The sequence below is a fragment of the Girardinichthys multiradiatus genome, chromosome 5 (genome assembly GCF_021462225.1).
Source record: "Girardinichthys multiradiatus isolate DD_20200921_A chromosome 5, DD_fGirMul_XY1, whole genome shotgun sequence".
In the NCBI taxonomy this organism is placed as follows: Eukaryota; Metazoa; Chordata; class Actinopteri; order Cyprinodontiformes; family Goodeidae; genus Girardinichthys; species Girardinichthys multiradiatus.
Window position 1 is genome coordinate 32,927,948 of NC_061798.1, and position 22,807 is coordinate 32,950,754.

Genomic DNA, 22,807 nt, shown 5'->3' on the forward strand with positions numbered 1-22,807 from the left:
TATGTATAAATGTATAGATCAGTCCTTCGTTTACTTTAGGACTAAACTAAACAGGTTATTTAGTAATCTTGAAATCTTTCTAGAAGAATGTGTTCAAACTCTTTAGAGAATAAACATGCCAAGGCACCTGGCACAGAATTTTCCATGTCGTATATCTTGCCAGTTTTGTTTTTTACAGTTTTTGCAGTAAAAGAACAAATAACATAGAATCAGGTAATGCCCCATGAGTTACAAATCCACTCAAACTCACAGAGAGTAACCTGTTGATTCCACACCGCCATACTTCAGATGTTCTGCTGACATCTGGATTTGGCCACATATTTCTTTAAAATTTGATTCTCAATGGCAAGACACAATCAGTTCTGCCCAAAAGTCAACCTTTTACTCTTTACATTATTAAAAGTCTAATAATCTTTCTCTCATAATTCATATTATTATCTCTAGTGATTATATTGTTAATTAATTATTTGATTTTGTTTATTTTATTTACAACATTACATCAATCCATCCATTGTTGCCAGCTTATTCAATATCAGGATGTGGCATTAGCTGGATTAGGAAGGAAACTCAGACATTCCTATCCCCCATGACACTCACTGGGTCATTTTGAGGGGTTCCATGCTGTTCCTGTGCTAGAAGGAATGGTTTGTGTCTGTTACCGGATCTGCTCCCAGTGGAAGACGCCTGAGAAACCCCCAAAAGAAAGCATCCAGGAGGGATCCTGATTGAAGCTACAACCATGTCAAATGACTCCTTTCGGTGTGGAGGACCAGCTGCTCTTCTTCAAGCACTCTCTGGATGATGGAGCTCCTCACCTATCTGTAAAATGTCCAGCTACCCAATCAAGAGAGCTCGTTTCAGCCCGGGATATCTGCGACCTGAATCCATCTATCCATCTCCTGCTCCATCTTTGCAACATGTATAAACAAGACACTAAGATCCTTAAACTCCTCTGCTTAAGGCAGAGCCTGACTGTTCACCATGCAGTCTGTCTCTGTCTGTCTTCTGGCCACAAAATTTGCTCTCAGTGTCAGCTGGAGTCTTTTAAAACACAAAATATTACATTGAAATATAAGGGATTCCCCTTTCTGTGGTCAAAAATTATTTTATTTTATTTTCTTGTTTAAAATAACAGAAAAACAACACAAAATAACCAGAAGAGAGAATTGACAAATTGGTCGGTTTTCTCCTATTTTGACCCTTTGCAAAGAATATGCTTCATCTCTATATGTCATGGTAGAGGTGAGAGTATTCTGATATCAGGCTTACTTGCAATAAATATTGCAACCCCTTTTTTTTAAAACATCCTCATTCAAACTCATCATAAGTTTTGATGTTATTGTTTTTGTAGCTCTATGTTATGTTCTGTTTGTGTTTTTTTTTTAAAGTCAGTGTGAAAACACCTTTGGGGTGTACAGAGGAAACAGCGCCTCCTACAGTTAGAGTTTACCATGGTTGCAGGATTAGGTGCATGTTTAGGAATTTTAAAGACAACATATTTTGTTTCTCTATTCTGGGGATTTTTTTTTTATTATTATAAATATAAAAAGGAAAATCTAATCCAATTTTAAACCCCCAGTCATCTGCTTTTGACCACATAAAAGAAAAAACAGTTCATATTTGAGAGCACTGTGGTTTTCCAGTAATAAATTTAATCCTATAAAATGAAACTTGCCTAATAATTGTGCAGACGGGGTATACCAAGTTTATCTTCATACATAGTTTCAGATTGTCTAGATATTGCGTGGTAATTATGTTACAAACAGATAATGTAACTTGGTTTTTATTGTCACAATATGTCTGACTAGTCAAAATGTTACACATTAGATGTTTAAAAATGAGCGTTTTCATTCTCATAATCATTCTTCCTAATTTCTAGTAAAATGTTACACCAGTTTTATTTAATATATATATTTTTAACTGAATATTTGGGTGCATTTGAAAGTCTCGTGATAACATTGGTTAGGCGTAAGGATGACGCAGTTCTGCGATCGGGGTAGAGGGAGGGGAGCGGAGCAGCAGTGTAGGAAAAGAGGAGGAAGCAGCTAGGATTGCGGAGTCACACCTCTGAAGGTAAACCACTTTATTTTACCACAATAACAATAAACGTTTTCATCCCTCCAGCTCAGTTTGGCCACACTCACAAGGTGTTGATCTCGCCTTCCTTTTGCGGAACTCTGTTTAGCGCTAATGTGTCGGTTTCTGGTGGCGAATACGAGCGCACTCTTTTGTTCAGCTTCGGAATGGCCGCTGTTTTTTCAGTGTTTTCTTTTTTCATCTTTCGACTTATTTTCTTTACGGAATCGGCGCTGGAATACAGTGCTGCAGCTAGTTCGAGTATAGATGGGGGGGCTAGGATATGATGTCTCGGCTGCCTCCACCGGATGCTCCGAGGCTTGGATGTCCGCTGTCTGCGCTCACAGCTGGCGGTAGCAGAGATTTCCCCTCTCGGGCGAACTCGCTCTGCGCCCGAGAGCCGCTCCGCTCCGGCCTACGCTAAATAACCGCTCATGTCGATAGTAGGATAACCACTTAGTGCATGGACTAATCATTTCAGGCTCATTCCAACTCGTATTTATGTGCATTAAGATTTATATTGGCACCGAGTGTAATTATACTGCTCGTTTGTTTGGGAACCTTGTCGTTAAATCCCTTTAGCGAGCTGGGCTAAATTGCTCGCTAGCTAACGCTAGCAGGTTAGCGGTCTAGCAAAACTGACGTTTGCTTTGCTGTTGACGTTTAGCTTGGTTGTTGTTATTTCCTGCCTTGTTGTAAGTGATTTTGACAAGTTTTGGCAAAAGCGACTTTTGTCGTTTTTAGTTTTTTCGCTAGTTTCTTTGCCTTATGGCTGATTTCCATTGCTTTTCCTCACATAGGTTGTTTAACAATTTAGCTAAATGGTGACTATGGTGAATTACAACGTAACGTGTAGCATTGTTATAACTCGTACCGAATCATTACTCTTGTATCAGTGAGCAAAAAGCCAACTTTAATATATCTACCTTGCTGTCCACGTTGAGTAAATGATTTAATCTCTAAAGGCGACTTGACTTCTCGTCCTGGTAGCCACAGAGTGGCTCTGTTTCCAAGAATCGGTATTGGAAACAGCTGCCACATCACCTCTGCTTTCTTAATTTCTCCTGGGGCCTGATTATTTCTGGTATGTTTCAGGCACTCGTGGACATCGGTGCTGTTAGATTTCGGGGTTTCGTTCCTCCAGATCCAGTGCCACATAACCGCTTTTAAGATTTTATACATATCATGCGTGTTTTCTTATAAATCTTGATTTATTTTTGTGTTATTTGGTGCGCATGTTGTCCGATCACAAAGTCAGTAAAATGGATTCTCTCTAAATACACTGACTTTAGCACATGGGCCCAACATATCCTTAATGGAAACTTCATAAGTGTGTGTGGGGAAGTCAAAGTAGCTCTTTATGGTGGTGCTGCGGTAGTGTTGATGGGCACATTAGCCTTTTTTTTTTTGAAAATCTGTATTAGACTCGAAGCCCGATATCTACATGGACTAAGTGTTTTTCACATCATATAATGATGTAAGTGCTTTCAAGCCTTGCAACTTTAAATGTTCATTCAAAATCTTGGGCTAAAAACAGCAATTATGCTTATGCACCTACAGATCAGTCCAATGTATAATTGTCACTAGTAATGCTGGCCTTCTTTTTTATTTTTATTTTTTGCTGTTTTCTGATACAATGAAAAATACTTGTTTTAGAGATGCTCCAGTCAATTAGCTGCAGATCATAATTGGCCTATCTTCCCTTAGATTGGCTCTGACTGCTTATCAGCAGTTTAAATACAAACAAATTGGAATCTGATTCACAAAACTAAATAATTTTGCCATTCTCTGTCTATAAATGCGTCAACCAGAAGCACATACTGTTATTCACTATTACTTAATAATAAAAATCCATTGGTCAGTTGTAGGCCTTTGCTTTCAAGCATAACTGGGGATAATCCTGTAATTTCTTAATTTTTTTGTCATGGTCTTTTGAAAAAAAAATGAATGACCTGTCATGCCAGATCCTAGAAATGGTATTGGCCAGTTATTGACTGGTCTGTGCATCTCTGTAATTGTGATTGTGTAGCTCATTCCTATTCAGCATAGGATAGTTTTACTTTTTTTTTTTTTTTTGTAACCACCCACATTTTCTATATTCACCATGTTATCTTGCTTATTTGATGGCTAAATGGCTAAACTTACGCTTAGGGGTGGTACTGAGGCAATGTCAACACTCCATGGGCCATGTTTGCTTAGCAGCAGTAAGCTGATGTGAGTTATCCTAAGTATGCTTAACAGATTTTCTTGCCCTGTTGTGGAAAAATATTTCCCTTGAACAGGTTTGGTAGCTTTTCTAACTTTTAAAATTGGTTATTAAAGCTCCGCCTTAAAGGGATAGTTCTGGCTAAAGGTTATAAGCAGTTAATATCTTGCATGCTGTATATAACTCTCTCAGCATCTGCATGCTATTTAAATCTAGATAAGCCGTACCCAGAAGCTGAAGCTAACGGTAAGTCTGAGAGCTGTCAACCTAAAGTGGACTTTTGTCGTTATAAGAAGCCTTTTTTAGTTTTTAAGATGGCCAAGTTAATAGAGATGCTTTTATTTTTTACCTTTAAATTGTCGTAATGCTTGTATTAGATGGCTGCTTAGACAGAAAGCCGACAATTATTTACACAGGAAATGGAGGTAATCTTTCTGTATAAAGCACGTACTGAGAACAGGACATGCAAAGTGTTTCTGGCTAGAGTAAATAACGCTTAGTAATAAAATGAATCAAATGACATTCACTGAATTACTTTTCTGTCATACCGTTACCCTGACCAGAAATGCTTCTGCTTGATCCACTCTCAGTGCTTGTTTCACACAGGAAGATCATTATTGCTGCACAGACCCATACCTCCCATTCTTGTGTAAATCAGATTTTGTTTAGGTGACAATCTGACACAAATGTGAGGACACTTTAAAGGTTCATGAAACATTATTTGCAAATCTGGCTTTTTATTTGGAGACCATAGGAGTTTGTTTTAGTCTTGGCCCTTCTTGGGGATAACTTTTGGCTCAGGTCAAATTAAATTGGATTTATACTAAATTAAGATGCTTATACAGTTATCTAATGAAAGTAAGATTCTTCTAACCTTTTAACAGAACCTTATTTAACAAAGCCTGCAATATCCCTATACCGCTAAATATATCTGAACCAGACATAATTAAGGTGTTTCTGTTGCGCCACCTGGCTTTAATGGACTGTTATATTTTTTTGGCTGTTTATTAGCTTCTTTTACAAATAATTTGTCTACAGGTTTGAAGAGAAAGCATTTTATTATAATGATGACAGTGTATCAGGACAGAGAGAACAACACTGCAACCATAAAAGGAAGTGGCTTGCACAGCTACGTTTACATGGTTGCAGCATTTGGTTTGGCCTGGTTATTCTCACTGAAGTTACTAATAACTTTGCACGCAGGTATGTTTCCCACAGCCAACGCTCCATTTCACTGAGCTTATTGCTGACATCCAAAAGGAGCAATGGATAACTTTTTGTTGTTTACAGGATAGACTTTGTGGTACACTGCCATGTAAGAGGTACATCTACTAACTGAACATTTCTTTCACCCAAAAGGTCATATGACCTAGTGTGGTGTGGACTGTGTGCTTTGAAAGCCCCTTCTAAAGATTATTCTCAGCAGTCCCAACCTTTTCTCTTAGCTCAGATCATGAGCCAAACCGTTTTTTTTTTTTTGCAACAGCTTAGCTTGTGCTGGTGCTAGAGAGCTTTACTTGGTCATCAAGGTACAGCGGACTACATTAGAGAATAAACGGGGACTAGCAGTCAGAGAGAAACTGGTTTGTTTGTAACGTAAATGTCCAAAAGGCTGTGTTTTGTCTCACTTTAGAGAGAGACCGGACCTGCTGAAAATTATACTGTGGACAACATCATCAGGGCAGGGTTTGTTGATTGAAATTAGTCTGGTCTTTTTCTTGGTCTACCAAATCACCCTTAGTGCCACAGGTCTTGGTTTGTTCTTTATCTCCATATGTAAAAGAAAACTACGGAGCCCGGCAGGTGTCTGCTGGTAAAAAAAAACAAAAACCAACAAAGCTGGTGGAGATCCATGCTCAAGCTTTACTAAACTGTGCGCTCAGTTTTGCAATCCGTGTGCGCAGATTACTCCGTGACATCGGTCGAGAGTTTGGACGCATGGCCCACACCTGGGCGGTAAGTTCAGGGGATCTGTCTTCATATATAAACGTAAAGCAGTGCCATGTTTTATTCAGCACACTTCACAGCTTGTAATATGACTTTATTTTTGTTGCACCTAGGCGTCCGGACACGTCCAAACATTTGACAAATGTCACTGAGTAATCTGCGAAAGTAAAGTAATCTGCAAAACAGAACGCAGACTTAATCAAGCCGTGTAGACGGATTGCAGACACCGAGAGCACAGTTTAGTAAAGCGTGAGCACGGATTTCCACCGGCTTTATTTTTTTGTTGTTGTTGTAGCTCTTTGTTTTTTCTTTTTTTTGTCTATTAGATGTTTTTTTTTATATGATGTAGCTCATGTGGCGTATTCAGCGTTTTGATGATTCACCTTCAGTTAAGTTTTATATTAAGGAGCATTTTTAATATCTGTGTTTTGTCGATTATCTGTGATGAATTGAATTTTATTGTGGATTCAAAAGACAGTAAAGTGTAATTACTTTCACACTTTCAAATCTTTCTAGCTAACAGTAGATAAAACAGTTGGCGTTGAAATGGCCACAAAATCGAAAAATTTGCAAAGTGTTGGTTTCAGTTTGGGGTACAGTAATCCTCTTCAGTGTCAGCTGCATCAGTTAAGTTGATTTCCTTTTGTGACATTATTTGCACCCCGTATTAATTAAGTTTATTTTCTTAAATATTTCTCCCCGCTAGTTTTTTAACAAAAGAAGCTGGAAACCTTCTGACCGACCATCGCCATTCACGTTATAAAAAGTTTACCCAATATGTTGTGCGGTTTTAGTTAGTTTTAGGCAGAGATGCAACGATTAGGATTTCAGTGGATGATTGTCAATCTGTTTTTTTTGTAGTTCAGGTCCGAAATACTTCATTCATCCTGAGGGAAATTATATGAACTTATGATTTTAGCACTTTCAGATTTTTCTTTAAGAACTAATTTATAAGACCTTCATTATTCAATAAAGTACAAAACAACAGCATACAGATGTTACAAATGCACCTTTTTATTATATATGTGTATATTGTACATTGTAAATTTGTATATTCTGTAATGCAAAAACAAAACCAAAGAGCAAAGTGTACCGGAGTCAAATTCCTTGTTTGTATGTACGAACTTGGCAATAAAGCTGATTCTGATTCTGATTAAAAATATTTTTACTAGCCATTCTGCCGTGAGGAGCCATTAACATATAACAGGGCAATTGCTGGGAAACTGAATTTGACTGATTTTAAAAGAAATACAGAATGATTTAAATTTGCATATTAAACCCTAAAGGACATTTACCTTTATCTCAACTCAATTTCCAAAATACTGCCAACATGATTTGGGACAGGTAGATGTTAAAAGTTCAAAAGGATAAGTCAGAGCAATCTTTCTGTGCTTCGTTTAGTCTTCTTGTTATCTGCTTGAAAATATTTCTTGTTCTCTTGCAGTCGGAGTGAAGCGTAGACATGTGGTAGAAATGTTTTCTTCTAAGTAACCTTTTTACATCTCCTTCCCTTCTTTTGTCAACACCTCAGCCAAAACTGAAAATGGTTGACCTTGATTGTTCTTCGCTCAGTAACGGCGACCATACTGAAGCCTGTTGTTTTTAGTGATGCATTCTAGTGTATAGGTCTAGTGCATTCATTGATCTGTAAATAAAACAAAAAGTTGGACTTTTAGTTCAACCCACAAATCGGCTTTTTTTGTCAGCAGCAGCTCTGTCAATACACAGTTGTAAACTAATATTAGTTACATACTCAATAGGAAACTGATTAAATTTAGTGAAGTTCCTCTTGTAACTTTCACAAGTCACCAGTTTGCTTCTGTAAAATTTGCCATAATTGTTTGATAGCATGGATCAAACACAGAGACATTCATATGCAAAAACTGATATGTTAATGATGTTTATAAAACAGTATTGCAGTAACACATTATATGTTTTTCTCCAACAGTGTTCTTTTTGGAAGGAGTAAACAATCTTCGGTGCCCCCTGCAACCCGAAACAGCGTCTAACTAACGGACCTGGGATTGTATGCAGTTTAAAGACTCAAGCATGCGTCCCGAGGACGCCACAGGTCACTTGCTTCGCAGGCCTATGTCTCCCATTCCACCTCAGCCAACGACACAGTCATGAGTATCTAAACAACCTTTGGGTCAGCAGGCCTTTATTCCAGGGGTATTAATAAATGTGTTGGCTTGCATGGGGATGTTTATTTTGAAAACTTCCTTGACTATCTGTGTCCCTTTGTTTCTTAATAAGTAACCAACGAGAGAGTCCCATGCACATCTCTGCTGGGTTGCTGATAACGTCAACATGAGTAGTACTTTAGGCAAAGAAAAGGACTCAAAAGAAAAGGACCCCAAAGGTGGTCCAGCGTGTAAAGAAAGGGAAAAAGAGGCCAAGACTTTATCCAGCTTAGTCAAAGATGGTGGCAAAGAAACAAAGACCAAAGGGAAAGAAGCCAAAGAAGGAAAGAAGGACACAAGCAGCTCAACACCAGGTGTTGCCTTCTCTGTTGACAACACGATAAAGCGGCCAAACCCAGCACAAGGTGCACGCAAGAAATCTAGTAATGCAGAAGTCATCAAAGAGCTTAATAAGTGTCGGGAGGAGAACTCAACAAGACTGGACCTATCCAAACGGTCCATTCACATGCTGCCCACCGCTGTTAAGGAGTTGACTCAGTTGACAGAACTCTATTTATACAGCAACAAGCTACAGAGCCTACCAGCTGAGGTGGGCTGCCTATCGGACCTGGTCACTTTAGCCCTCAGCGAGAACTCCTTGACGAGTTTGCCTGATTCGTTGGATTCCCTGAAGATGCTTCGGATGCTTGACCTCCGGCACAACAAGCTCAGAGAGATACCTCCTGTCGTCTACCGGCTGACATCTCTGACCACGCTGTACCTGCGCTTCAATCGCATCACCACAGTGGAGAAGGACATCCGCAACCTGTCCAAGCTCACCATGCTCAGCATCCGGGAGAACAAGATTAAACAGTTACCAGCAGAAATAGGTAGGTGTGACTGACGCGTCAAGGACTGGAAACGCCTCAGATAAGAGAAGGAATAAATGGCTAAAAGCTGAATTAGTTGCACCAACAGATAAAATTGTGAAAATGGATCTATGCTGTATGGAGAAGTACCCAATTTAATTTTGATCTCAGTAGAAAATATCTGCCATGAAGTTTCACTTCGTAGATGGTTTTTATATTTACTTAAAAAGGGACAAAACTTTGGCCTGCAATGTGAGCTAAAGTAAATTGTTGAAATTTGGAATAGAAATGTGTCTGAAGCCTGTTTTCTAACTTAATTTCATATAATAGATAATGGTGTGTTTATCATGTGTTTTACAGAAATTTCTGTGTATACTATTCAGCAGCATTTTTTATGCCGTGAACCCGGATAAGATAATTGTGATCTTTTCATGAAATTGTCTGATCGTATAGCAAGAATCGGTTGTGAATTTGTTGTGGGTTTTTCTTCAGGGGAGCTATGCAGCCTCATTACTCTGGATGTTGCCCATAATCAGTTGGAACATCTACCAAAGGAGATTGGAAATTGCACACAAATAACCAACCTTGACCTTCAGCACAATGAGCTCTTGGACCTCCCAGAGACTATAGGTAATTTAACTGTGGCATTTTGGAACATAGTGAGACTGAGACTCGCTATGCTTTAAAGACTGAGTTATGTCAAGTTTGTTTCTTGGGTACAACATATATTTTTGTTCAGTTTTGTTTTCTTTTTTTTTTGTGTGTTTTAATACAAGACTTAATACATCATAATTACCTGTACCTTGTGCTGGGTTGGGCCGCACATCATCATTACAATACATTACCTGTTGCATTTTTCAGGCAATTTGGCAAGCATAAATCGTTTAGGACTGCGATATAATCGATTATCAGCCATCCCCAAGTCATTAGCCAAATGTCGAGAACTGGAGGAACTTAACCTTGAAAACAACAACATTTCAGTATTGCCAGAGGTAAGACGAGCCTAGGTTTTCACCCCTACAATGAATATGAAAGACTCACAATGATAGTAATTGACCTCATATTTCATTTCTGAAGTATTACATGTTAAGAGAATGTTTATTTTCTTATCAAGTCACGTATTGAAATATAGTAAAGTCTTAGTTCTTGATACTCTTTGCCTTATCTAAAGTTTTTTTTTGTATTGCAGGGCCTGCTGTCAAGTTTGCTAAATTTGACCAGTCTTACACTGGCGAGGAACTGCTTCCAGTCGTACCCTGTGGGTGGGCCCTCCCAGTTCTCTACTATTTACACCCTCAACATGGAGCACAACCGTATCAACAAGATCCCATTTGGTATCTTCTCCAGGGCCAAAGTGTTGAGCAAGCTTAACATGAAGGTATTTTGGTCTTTCTATGAAACTTTTATTAGGAGATTCATATAAATACAGTTTCTGCATTGGCAGAATCTAATCTTGAACTCTAGCCTTAAGTGTAAAAAACCACACAACAGCCTTCCGTGCTGTCATTATTAAAGAAGAAAATGAAGGCAAAATGAAAAATCTTTGTGGGAATAAGTGAACTCCGTGATTCGTTAGGTTATTTTTGGTAGCAGTAGTTCGAAGTAGTCGTTTTGTGTGACTTGATCAGTCTGTCACGTACTTTTAGAAGAATCTTCGCCCATCCTTCTTCAGTTCATTCAGGTTGCCAGTCCTTGGACTTGGTAAAGCGCTATGCAAGTTCAGGCCATTTTTCTTTTTCTCCCAGTCTTTTGTAGATTTGTTGTTGTGTTTGGGAACTTTGTCCTGTTGATGACGCTGTTTTAGCCAAGCTTTAGATCCCAAATAGGTGGCCCGGGTTTTGACCCTAGAACGCTTTGGTATAAAGAAGAGCTTATGGCTGACTCAATTACTGGAAGGTTTCCTGGCTCCATGGCTGCAGGATAAGCCCAAATGATCACCCTTCTACCACCATGCTTGACAGTTGGTGTGGTGTGTTTGGACATATGTGCTGTGTTAGGTTTTCTTCAAAACATGGTGCTGAGTATTTAAACTACATGTCTCATGTTTACTCTGTACTGTCTATAGGACATTGTTCCAGATGTCTTGTAAATCCTTGAGATACAACGTTGTAATCCTCAGTCATGCAGCTAACCTTTCCAAAGAAGCCATAGATGTTCTAATTGTACTGTTACAAACTTTAACATTTTACATGCTAACTGCAGCATCTATACTCTGAGGTGTAGCTCTTAGTTTTTCTTTTTTGAAGGTCTTGCTGAGACATGTACTCCTAGGAAGATGGACAGTTTCAACTGTTAGTGAATTTCTATTTGGAATGATAGAATTTAAATTATTTGGAAACAACTGGCCTTATAACCCCTCCCATAAGGATTGATTGACGGCAAAATCTGCTTCTCTAACATTGCTGATGTCTTTCCTTGTTAGCATTGTGCATTTCCCTGACGAGCTAACTGCGAAAACTCCTGCTTTATAGAGTGGATCACACAGTTGTGTTGATAAATGCATTCAGTTAGCAGCATCTGACTTCTACCTTCCTCTTAAATTGTATTGAAAGGATAAGTTATTTATTCACAGCTTTTTTCCCTTTGCTTTTCTTTGAGAAATAGTTAGAAGTTAGTTTACTTCTTAGAGTTGAAAAAGATTGTACTTTATTTTTCCTCTGAATTTGTCCGATAATAAACGGCCCCGAAACTGAGTCTGTGTGCAACAGAGGACTAGACCTGAAGCTGTTCATAGGAATTTAAACATTTAATTGATGTTTCTTTTTGTGACACCCAACACTTTAAGCAGGGTTCATTTCGTATGGACATTTGCATATTTAGATTGGGCTTATTTTATTTTGCTAGCACTGCCTGCAAACCAAGATAAAAAAATCATGAGAGGTTGATTTAGTGCTTTAGACAATATTCTTTACCCAGCAAGGGCAGCTACTCTATTCGCTCTCCAAGACACTAGGAGGCAGTATTGCACCCTAATAATAGTAGTCAATGTGCTACAGTGATTTACTGATTGCTAAAAGCTTAATTAAACACAACAGCATTGAGTTTCCACATCAAACATCAAGAAGCACATTTAACCTGGTACACTGTGGGTATATCACCCAGTCCTGCCGGTTTAGTGGGTTCAGCATGGTTTCTCTCAAGCTGTGCACAGTAACTATCCCGACTCACAAAGAAAGAAAAGCTTTGCAATATTGCACCCCAGCATGAGATGAGATGAGATATTGATCCCTCATAATCACCGCTGGATAAATCGCCTCCCTGCAACAGCATTATCTTAGAGGTTTCAAACATACAATCTAGGCCAACATCTAAAAAATGTTTAGCATGCAGTGAAAATCTGTGCTGAATGTATAAAACTAGAATGGATGATGCACTGAAACATCAAATGTATGCATTTTTTTACTGCTACTACTTGGGAAAAAATTAAACATTGCAAGATATCTAAATCTGAAATCACTTTCAGCACTTTGTACATTTGGCTCAGAAAAGGAGTTATGAGGTTATTCTGAAGCAGAACCAGGTTCAATGATTGATCTCGGTTCCTTGGGCTGGACAAAATATATACTTTTACATATTTGTTTTAACCAAGTTAATTATTTCAGACTAAGAGAGCTCTATGAAACCCTTGAATACAATTTAAGTAGGTAGAATATCTTAGTTTTTGGAAAAAGAAAACTATTATTTAGTGGTTATTTGATCAAACATTGTATGAAAAAATATATTTTTTTGTTTTATTTTTTCCAACCTTTAAAATTAAGGCTGTAAGGATGTTACATCTCTTACTCCTATGATCTGATTTCTCTAAAATGTTATATGCATGGTTTTATTTCTTAAAAAATATTTCACTCAAACATTTCCTGTTAGCTGCAAGTAGCACGCATGTTAACATGATTTGATCTGCTCATCTTCTTTAAACGTCCTGTCCTTTGGGTGTTAAATAAAATGTCATTGCCTCCCTCAGGATAACCAGTTAACGGCTTTGCCGTTGGATTTTGGTACATGGACTAGCATGGTTGAACTTAACCTTGCCACAAATCAGCTGAATAAAATCCCAGAAGACATCTGTGGGCTTATCTCTCTAGAGGTGGGTATTAAACTTGTCCTGTGGGGTTTATATTAAACAATCTATAAACAAATGGGATGTTGTCGTAATTTTGTTATGATGGATTTCAACAACTGTAACGTTTGCCTTCAAGCTAACTTTCACTGTTCTAATTTGGAACAGATTTTGAAGTTATGCTTAGATAACCAAAAACACTAATAGGAAAATGTTGTGTATAGTGCCTAGCAAAAGTATTCATATCCCCTTAAACATTTCGATATTTTATCATGTTACATCCACAGATTTTGATGGATTCTATGTGATAGATTAACAAAAAAAAGGGGCTCATAAAAGTAAAGTGAAAAGGAGAGGAATACATAAAAAAATAAAAACCTGAAAGGTGTGGTGGGCATTTGTAAATGCCCATGCAAGTGAAGTCTTTTAGGGTATATCTTTACTGCCTTTGCACATTTAGAGACTGAACTTTTAGCCCTTTCTTTGAAAAATAGCTCAGGCTCAGAAAATTGGATGGAGCTCATCAGTGAGGAATGACTTTTAAGTTTTGCTGCAGATTCTCAGCTGAATTTAGGTCATGTATATCATTTTCCTGCTGGAAGAGGAAACCTCCACCCCAATTTCAATTCATTGGCAACAACAGTTTTTCCCCCCAGAATTGTCCTGAATTCAACTCCATCTGTCCTCCAAACAGTTTTGACTTGCTCAAAAAAAGCATCCTAACAGCATGATTCTGCCACCACCACGTTTCACCATGCCGATGGTGTGTTCAGGGTGATGTGTTTAGGGTCGTGTGCGCCGTTATGTATCCCATAGTGTTTTGCAAGTTGGCCAAAAAAGTAATATTTTGGTCTCATTTCACCAGTTCCTCTACCAAAAACGCCCCAATAAAACACATTAAAGTTTGTGTGTGTAAGGTGAATAATGCATATAGGTTAACAAGTATAAATACTTTTGTGAGGCATTGTAAATGTTTACATTTGTGTTGCAGTGTTACGTCTGAAGCAGCTTTGTTTTTGATTAAGATAACATTTTAATAGTAGAAATATATTCCAGACTGTCACCTCAGGTCAGCTTTCTATTTTGAATTACTTCCTTGTCTTCCAGGTATTAATACTGTCCAATAATCTTCTGAAGAAGCTACCCCATGGTATTGGAAGTTTGAGAAAGTTACGAGAACTTGACTTGGAGGAAAACAAGTTGGAGTGTCTACCACATGAAATTGCTTACCTTAAAGACTTACAGGTAACTTTTACAGATTTGCCTTTTTTCCCCTGTTGTCATTTACTTTGCAGTAAGTAGAGCAGTTTTGCTTTAAATATATTTGGCTTATTTATTCCTCTCCAGTAAGGACGTCAAGAATTACAAACAAGACCTTATTAGCAGTGGTGGTTCTGGACCAAATGTACCGGGTGGGCCATGGTGGGGTCATTGTTTTTTCTGGGGGCATAGAAAAAAAAGAAACAAAAAAAGGGGGGCAATATTTCATTATTTAACATATCAGGTTAGCCACAGAGCCACTGGTGGCACTGGAGCTGTAGGTTGCAGACCCTGATCTAGCAGGTGAAAACCGTGATCCTATCTCAATACGCCTGAAGCTAAAAGTTCATTTTTAATTCATTGGTGTAAAACTGTAAAGGTAAAAAATAAAATTGGTCCAAGAGACCAATCAGTTACGGTTTCTGTGCCAGCCCATATCATCATAAGAAATTGATTTATAATATGTCTTCAGTACAGGGGCCATAACAGACGACAGGACCATTTTACAGGGGCACTGGCCCCTGTTGCCCCCTGTTTAGAACCACCCATGCATATTAGTTCCAGGATCAGTACACTGGTTTTACATAATTGAAAACTATACAAACCTTTTTACTAAACAAGGTTTAATGGAACAGATTGCTTGAAATGCTGTCTACTTATCTGATTATCACCACAGTTGGAGTGATGAATACAGCTCCAGTGGTTCATTTAGACCCCTTCACATATCAGTTGCTTTGATTTGGCATTTTTGCTCTCAGAACTGAATAAAAAATAACCCAAATCAGCACATTAACTATCTATACTACATGTGTCTTGAGCACACTTGTTGTTTTCAAAGGTGCTTGGCATGTTGAGTTTAGAGCTACAGCATCGCTACAGGGCTCCTTGTTGTCATTGAAGGTGCTTTTTCATGACTTCTGCCTGTATGTGTAGGCTTATTGCCTGGATCCAAAATAAATGTGGGACAATTCAGATTACACTGCACCACAGAAAACAATTAAAGCATGTGAAATGCTTAAAATTTAAAATAAAATAAAAGGGTATTTTCATAAAAAGGATCACATGTCCTTACAGTGTTCTACGATTGTTCAGACAGACACTTTTGTTTTGCAAATTTAACATTAAAACCCAGCCTCCCATAATGCTTTACATTTTTTACACTCAAATACATTAATACAGTTAGCTAACCTTAGTGGAAAATTTAAATAAATGAATTAAGTGAAGTGCAGACTTTTGCCTACAGCTGATTGTAAAGGTGGCAAGAGTAAACACTCTCATCAAAACCATTTTAAGGGATATAAACAGTTAGTTGATGTTAGAATGTTTTGTAGCACTTGTGTATAAAGATGCAAATTAAAACCATCATAACCTCCAGGAGTGTGTCTACCATTAACCACTTTTACAGTGGATGGAACAGACAACAATGCAGCTGGCTGATGCCACTCGTAGCTCTCCTTTGCTTCCCTGTTGCTACAAAGGTGATTAAAGAAGAATTTATTTTCAAATTCATGTTAAAGTTTTTAAGAGTTGCACCTTTTCATATGGTGACTAAATAAGTTGTAAAGTGTGATCACTGGGGCAGAGTCATCCACTATAGTTTTATTTTAGAAACTGCTTATATTTTCACAACTAGACCTCCTTTTCTCTCTCTGCTTTACACACTTGTGAGTTGCTGGCTGTTTTCACACCCATAGATTGTTAATTTCGTTCTCAATCTGTCGATAAGTTTAACTTTTTCCAGTGGTTCGGTTTCTTTTCACACAAAGAAAACTCCAAGCGAACCAAAATCTGTGACCAAACCACACTGCAACATTCAGTCTGTTTACTGGTCACATGTGTCTGGGGTGGGCGAAGCAAACCTGGCTACGGGAAGCTGTTTGGTTCAGTCTTTCAGCATACATCACACCTAACATTCACACCATAAACGATTCTATGGAAACGTCCTGAATCAGTGCATTTCCCTTAAAATTCATTCTGGTCACTCATTTCCACAATGGCATGGGGGTGACACATATACTACCACCAGGAGTAGTGAAAGATTTGAGTTCAGCTTCTTAATACGTGCTACCTGCTTTTAAAGGGACCAAAATAAGCCTGAACAATTAATTGGATTAATCGATTATTGAAATAATCGGCAACTAAAGTAATCAAATAATTGTTAACTGGAGTATACAGAGTCTTAAACATGCCATTTGCTGAAAGAACCACTCATTCGGCACAATAATTGAGACAACTCTGTAAAAAAAACCAAAAAAAAACAAATCCATTGTGCATTTAAGATAAAAAAACGTGATGTGTTCACAGATCAGGAAAAATAATGGATTTTTGAGTTGCCAACCATCCGATCACTCATTGATACCGACCATTTTTCTCTTAGTAATCGTTCAATAAGTACAGAACCTACTTGTGGTGGTCAGACTGGATTTGTTTTTCAATGTGATCTTTTTCAGTGCTGATATTGCATTTCTTAATTTAAAATGTCATTTTGTTTTCGTATCAGAAATTGGTGTTGACAAATAATCAGCTGACCACATTACCAAGAGGCATCGGCCACCTCACCAACCTGACTCACCTTGGTTTGGGAGAGAACCTGCTGCAGCACCTTCCCGAGGAGATCGGTCAGTATTTCCCATTACTACAAACATCATTTTAATCTTTAGTTGAAACATTGTGAAGCAATTAAACAGCCCTTTGCGACACTGCGAACTTCAACATTGTGGTGTTTAAAAAAATGTGTGAAACATGAAGATGATAAACCCTACCTGTGGTGCAGAACTTTTGCTTAACTGGTCCAGTGGTTATATATTATCTTATGAGGCTTATCATTTAGATTTTAGCATCTTGCTAATAAATCACTGCCCTGTGTTTGTCCTTAGGCACACTGGAGAATCTGGAGGAACTGTACCTCAACGACAACCCCAACCTGCACAGCCTCCCGTTTGAGCTGGCCCTTTGCAGCAAGCTGTGCATTATGAGCATCGAGAACTGTCCCCTCACCCACCTGCCGGCCCAGATCGTTGCGGGAGGCCCTTCTTTCATCATCCAGTTCCTCAAGATGCAGGGGCCATACCGTGCCATGGTCTGAGCCAAGAGCAGCTTAGTGCCACTTCAAGCGCAACTCCAAACCCTCGGCTTTACTCTGCTCCCCTTCGCCTGCCTGCCCTCCCATTGTGTGTCTCATACACTGTAACGAAAACAGACTCGCTGCAATCAGTGTTGGGGGGCAAATAACAACGGGGGGAGTGACGCGCACGAGGATCGCGTTTTGTTCTCAGTTCTCTGGCAGAAATAAAAGCAAACCTTTAGAGACTTCTGTGTTTCTCCAGAGTCGATCCCGGTCATTTATGACCCCAGCCACCAAAACCTGCTCACTTTTCATTCCGAATCATAAAACGAGGAAAACCCCTCCTCCACGTGTTTGCCAAAACTGAAGATATATAAAGTTTAATATATCGGGTGACTGTGAGCTCAGAGGCAAGTCCCGGCTTTTTAAACCATAATCCCATTGCCAATGTATTTACAGTAATTACCACATCTATTATGTGAGCAAGGATACAATTGTATGCAAAAACAAGTCTTTAGAACTTCTCGTTTACTGCTGCTGCTGTAATTTTAAACTCTGTCATCTTATATTTTGCTTTTTTTTTTTTACACATAGTCTTTGCTGGTCATAACTTCCTTGACCCTAAAGAACAAATGTCTAATGTTGTTTTTCCCCTTTTTAATTTCTACCTTGAAATGTTTTTTTCTTTTAAAAACTGTGCCTATGTTTAGAGTGACCCGGTGGTTCATTTCTAAACACCATTCTCCATGAAATACAAAGACATAAATTATTTCAATAGTGTTTTTATTACTACTGTTTTTACTTTTTTTTTTTTTTTTTTTTTTTAAGTGTACCTGTTGCATCGTTCTGTCATGCAAGCGATATCGGTTGTAAAATATGAAGATCCTTTTTAACAAATAGCAGCAGTAGGTGTTCGGCATTGAGCTAGTGTTGCATACATACAATAAATGCCAATCATAATCATGTCTGTGGAGGGGGAGAGGAAGAGGTGGGGGCTACTTGGACTTTTTGTTTCCCCAGGAAGGAGTGGGGGAGGTGGCTCCTGCTTGTTATTGGGAAGGGGGAGGGTTCAGGGGTGGTGTTTTATACATTTATACAATTTCTGGTTGTTGCCTTGGGTGCAATTTTTAGTTATGTTTACTTGTTTGATATTATCTCCAGTGTTGGACTTCACAGCTGTCATCCAGTTGACCATTGACCGACATATCGAGCATCATTAAAAATTTTCTGAATCTCTGGATCAAGTTGGTGAGTGTCGGAGCTTCACAAAGATTTGATGATAAAACATTGACAGGTAACTCGTCCATGACACTTTATTTTTTCTTTTTAAATTCTTAGTGTTCCTCTCTTTTGCTTGACAGTGTCGTAATCCTAACACAACTGAAAGTACTCCCTAGACTTATATCCATTTATGATTATTTAAAGATATGATTTGTGCCACACTGTCTCAGCAATGCTGCTGCTTCATGCACTTTTTTTTTTAAGATATTGGCATCCTCTGTATCCCGGCGGGCACACAAAGGCCCCTCTTTAATCTTGGGGGCATTTTCTTGTATTTTCTTTTAATGGTTTATCATGTAAATTTGTATCAATTGAATATAAATGTTGAGTTTGGCAGTCTCAGAATTTACGAGTAACTTTGGTGAAATTTAACCCCGTCGATTATTAAATGAGCTTTGCTGTCTTGGGCTGTAAAAATGTTTTTTAAACTCCCATATCCTGCTTTCTCCATTGCTTGGAAAAATGGCTTATTGCAGTTAAAAAGGAGCATTGTTAATTTAAAAAAAAAAAAAAATTTATTCATTAAGTGTTTTTTTTTCCCCCCTAAACGATTAAATGTATATTACATTTTTTTTTTTTTTTTTCAAGTGACTGTACATTAAAAATCCTTACAAAAGGTCATTATTTGAATATGTTTTTCTCCCCAGTTCGTCAAGTCGTAATTCAGTTTTGTGTTGTGAGGTTCGTGTCCACTTTCCTTGCAGCAGCTGGCTGTTTTAGCGGGCCAGGCCGTGTGCCGAACTGATCGAGAGGTTGTGTCAGATCTGTGGGAGGGAGACGCTGCTTCTAATTTACCAGCAGAACCTGTTGCTGCTTTTCATTGACTCCAACATACACAGATCAGGCTGACTGAGGAGACGGGACAAAGCATCCACTCCCCCGATGCTGATGCTTCACCTGGTGACCTACCGAGGGACTGGCTGCTTTGGGTTTTGTTTTTTGTTTTTTTTTTTGCTCTGAGTCTCAATGGGTTAAACAGATCAAATTGTTCGGACATGAAGCAACAAAACAAAGGTGCATATTTGAGCTCAAACGCAGTTCTAGTACAAGACTGTCAGAAAAAAGACAGAACAGTTGTAAAAAGGGCTTTCTGTGTTCACGCTCAACAACACCAGAGGCATTGCATTCCTGGGTTTTATATACAAGCTTTAGGAGTTTTTTTTGTGTGTGTGTATTTACTTTAAGCTGTGTGGAAAAATGCCTTCAAGTACTTAGCAGTGAGATGTGCATTAGGTATGCAGCGTGAGTGCTGTGACCCGTTTTTACATTCTCTATCTTCTCCCTTTTAATTTTTTTACGTGCCATGTTGCAACATGTTGAAGGCTGAGGACGACGGGAGAGGAATCAGATTGATCGACCGGAGAGCATTTGCCCAATGGTAGAATGTGGTTTTGTTTAGGGGCTCAGCCTGAGTGATGTGACGGTCTTTTGCATACCGGTCCGTCCAAAATAAGTGGAGTGTTTGGGTTTATTTTTCTATTCTCACAGGATCAGACATTTTGCTTTGTTTTTGGTTCCTGCATCTTGCAACTTCACATTTACTCACCTGGTTCCTTTGTACAGGCAACAAGCATGTTAAAACACACCTGACATGGTCTGTCTGTCCGGGTCAGAATCAGGCCCTGTTGCTTACTGAACTTAGTGGCTATTAGGTGTACTGGCAAATGCTCCCTTTTTGTGTATCGCAAAGGGTGTAGAAGCATTGTGCCAATGCTTTTCCTACTTAATCTACATTGACGAGCAGCCTTAATGGTCTTTTTCATGTGTTTGGCTAATTCTCGTGTCTATGGCCACTGACTGTACTTGATTACAAGCAACTGGTCATTACAATGTAAATTTGATTCTAGTTTTCCTCTGTCTTATCATTTTTGTTTTTCTTTTACTCTGTACAGTAATCTGTAGACTCGGTATTACAAAGTCTGTTATGTGAAGAGTTTTATAAGAAGACAAAGACTGCATTGGAAGATAATGCCAATATGCTACAAGGTGGATGTGCATTAAGCTTATGTTTCACGCGTCTGTGGCATTAAAGGGGAATTCCACCAAAACTGACTTGCATTGTTGTTTTGTGAGGGAAGAGGCGTTTTTGTCAACAGAGATCTTTGTTTTGGGGTGTGCAGATTAAAAACTTGCTGCCAGGTTGAATAGTTAAATTGTTAACATATCTGTTGATATCTGTTTAGAGTAGGAGTTCTAAAACTTTTTATTAGAAGTACCAACTCTTCAAATAAGACTTACCACCATACACACAAACATTTTAAAACCAAAATCAGTGTAATCAGTTGAGATAAGCGAGAGAAAAATGTTAGTTTTTGTTGGGACTGCATGTTTGGTTCTGTGTTTTAATTGTGTATTCAATTTTTTATTCAGCTGTTGAGAAATTTCAAGTTCAGGTCTGGGAAAAAATTGAACAGGACAATATTAAGTCAGCGATTTCTCACCAACACTGACCTTAAAATCCAATATGGCTGCCACATTTAAAACAGAGTAACAATAACAAACTTTATTATTAATCTGCCAGTTTGTATCTAATTCATTCTTACACATAGATGCTACTGTACAATCTAAGTTGGTTAAAAATAATCTTTTACTGTTAACATGCATACAATGTATAAAGAATACACTGGTATTGGCTAATATAGCTAACAGTTTTCAGCTTGTCAAGGAGCACAGCAGTTAGTATATGTGACTGGTTTTCTGAATTGGCATTGCATGTTTGGTCGAGGGTGCAGTTTTATTTGTGTTTACCAGTTTTACTCAGATGAAATTCACAAGTTGGAAAAAATAAATGGGAAGCTCCCCTTAAGTCTGAATTCCAAGTAAAAAAGTCCCTAATGCTTCAAATCTAATGTGGCAGCCATGTTTAAAACATAACAGTAGCTGCAGTAGTCATAAATGCAGAGACTCATTAAAATGCTCTCAGCTTAATTAAGTATTTGTTCTATTGCAATAACCAGTTATCTTTATTAGCATTTCTGAAACTTTGTATTTCATTATATTTCATTGTATAGTATCTGTGTAAAATACAACCTCTGTTAGTGTGTTTGAACACTTGAAATGTAAATAAACACACTGGCATTCAACCATGCCGCTAATAGCAATTAGCTGGTCATGGAGGGCAGTAATTAGTTTATCCCACTGGGTTTCGGAGATGGCTCTGCATGTTTGGTTGAGGGTATGGGTAAATCTTGCTTTCAGTATTTACTCATCAGTTAAGTTTCAAGTTCCAAGACCCTAAAATACAATATGGCTTCCACATTTAAAACACAGTGATAGTTGCAGTAAAAAACTGTTTACAGAACCCTCTAAAACTTTGCATCTTAATTAAATCCTTCACAGAAATAATACAGTTCGTCCTCCACCTTGCAGTTTAGGTGGATGGGCGTGTCTTGGTAGATTTGCAATCTTGCCATACTCCTATTTTCAAATAATGGATTTAACAGTTCTCTGAGATGTTTAAAGCTTGGGATATTGTTTAATAATCTAAGCCTATTTTAAAGTCCTTCACAGATGTATCCCTGACCTGTCTGTTGTGTTCCTTGGTCTTCATGATGCTGCTTGTTCACCATTGCTTTCTAACAAACTTCTAAGGCGGGTGAATGTATTATAAATTTAAATTACACACAGGTGAGCTTTATTTACTATTTATGTGACTTCTGAAGGCAATCGGTTGCAATGGATTTTATTAAAGTGAAGGGGGGAACATAAATGGATGCCACACAACATGTCAGATTATTTTTGAAAATGATTTCAAGAACCATGTATCATTTTCCTACCACTTCGACTTTCTGCACTTCTTTGAGTTTCCATGTCATAAAATCTGAAAACATTTGAATATTTTTTGTCATTTCGTGAAGTGAAACTCATATATAGTCAGTACACATAGCGAGAAATATTTCAAGCTTTAATTTTTTTGTAACTTTG

General features: G+C 38.2%; 1 protein-coding gene across 2 annotated transcripts; it reads left to right on the top strand.

Moving 5' to 3' along the window:
- Window positions 1-1,996: 1,996 nt before the first annotated feature.
- On the top strand, window positions 1,997-20,935 carry shoc2 (SHOC2 leucine rich repeat scaffold protein). 2 transcript variants are annotated; one of them, XM_047364927.1, is made up of 10 exons: window positions 1,997-2,073; window positions 8,178-8,378; window positions 8,486-9,242; window positions 9,714-9,851; window positions 10,083-10,213; window positions 10,411-10,599; window positions 13,183-13,305; window positions 14,386-14,523; window positions 17,039-17,156; window positions 17,415-20,935. In XM_047364927.1, exons 3-10 carry the CDS (start codon window positions 8,540-8,542, stop codon window positions 17,621-17,623), a joined length of 1,749 nt encoding a protein of 582 aa, XP_047220883.1. In that variant the 5' UTR covers window positions 1,997-2,073; window positions 8,178-8,378; window positions 8,486-8,539; the 3' UTR covers window positions 17,624-20,935. The 2 variants fall into 2 exon arrangements, with proteins under 2 accessions (XP_047220883.1, XP_047220882.1); XM_047364926.1 differs by having other exon boundaries at window positions 8,178-9,242.
- The last annotated feature ends 1,872 nt before the right edge of the window (window positions 20,936-22,807 follow it).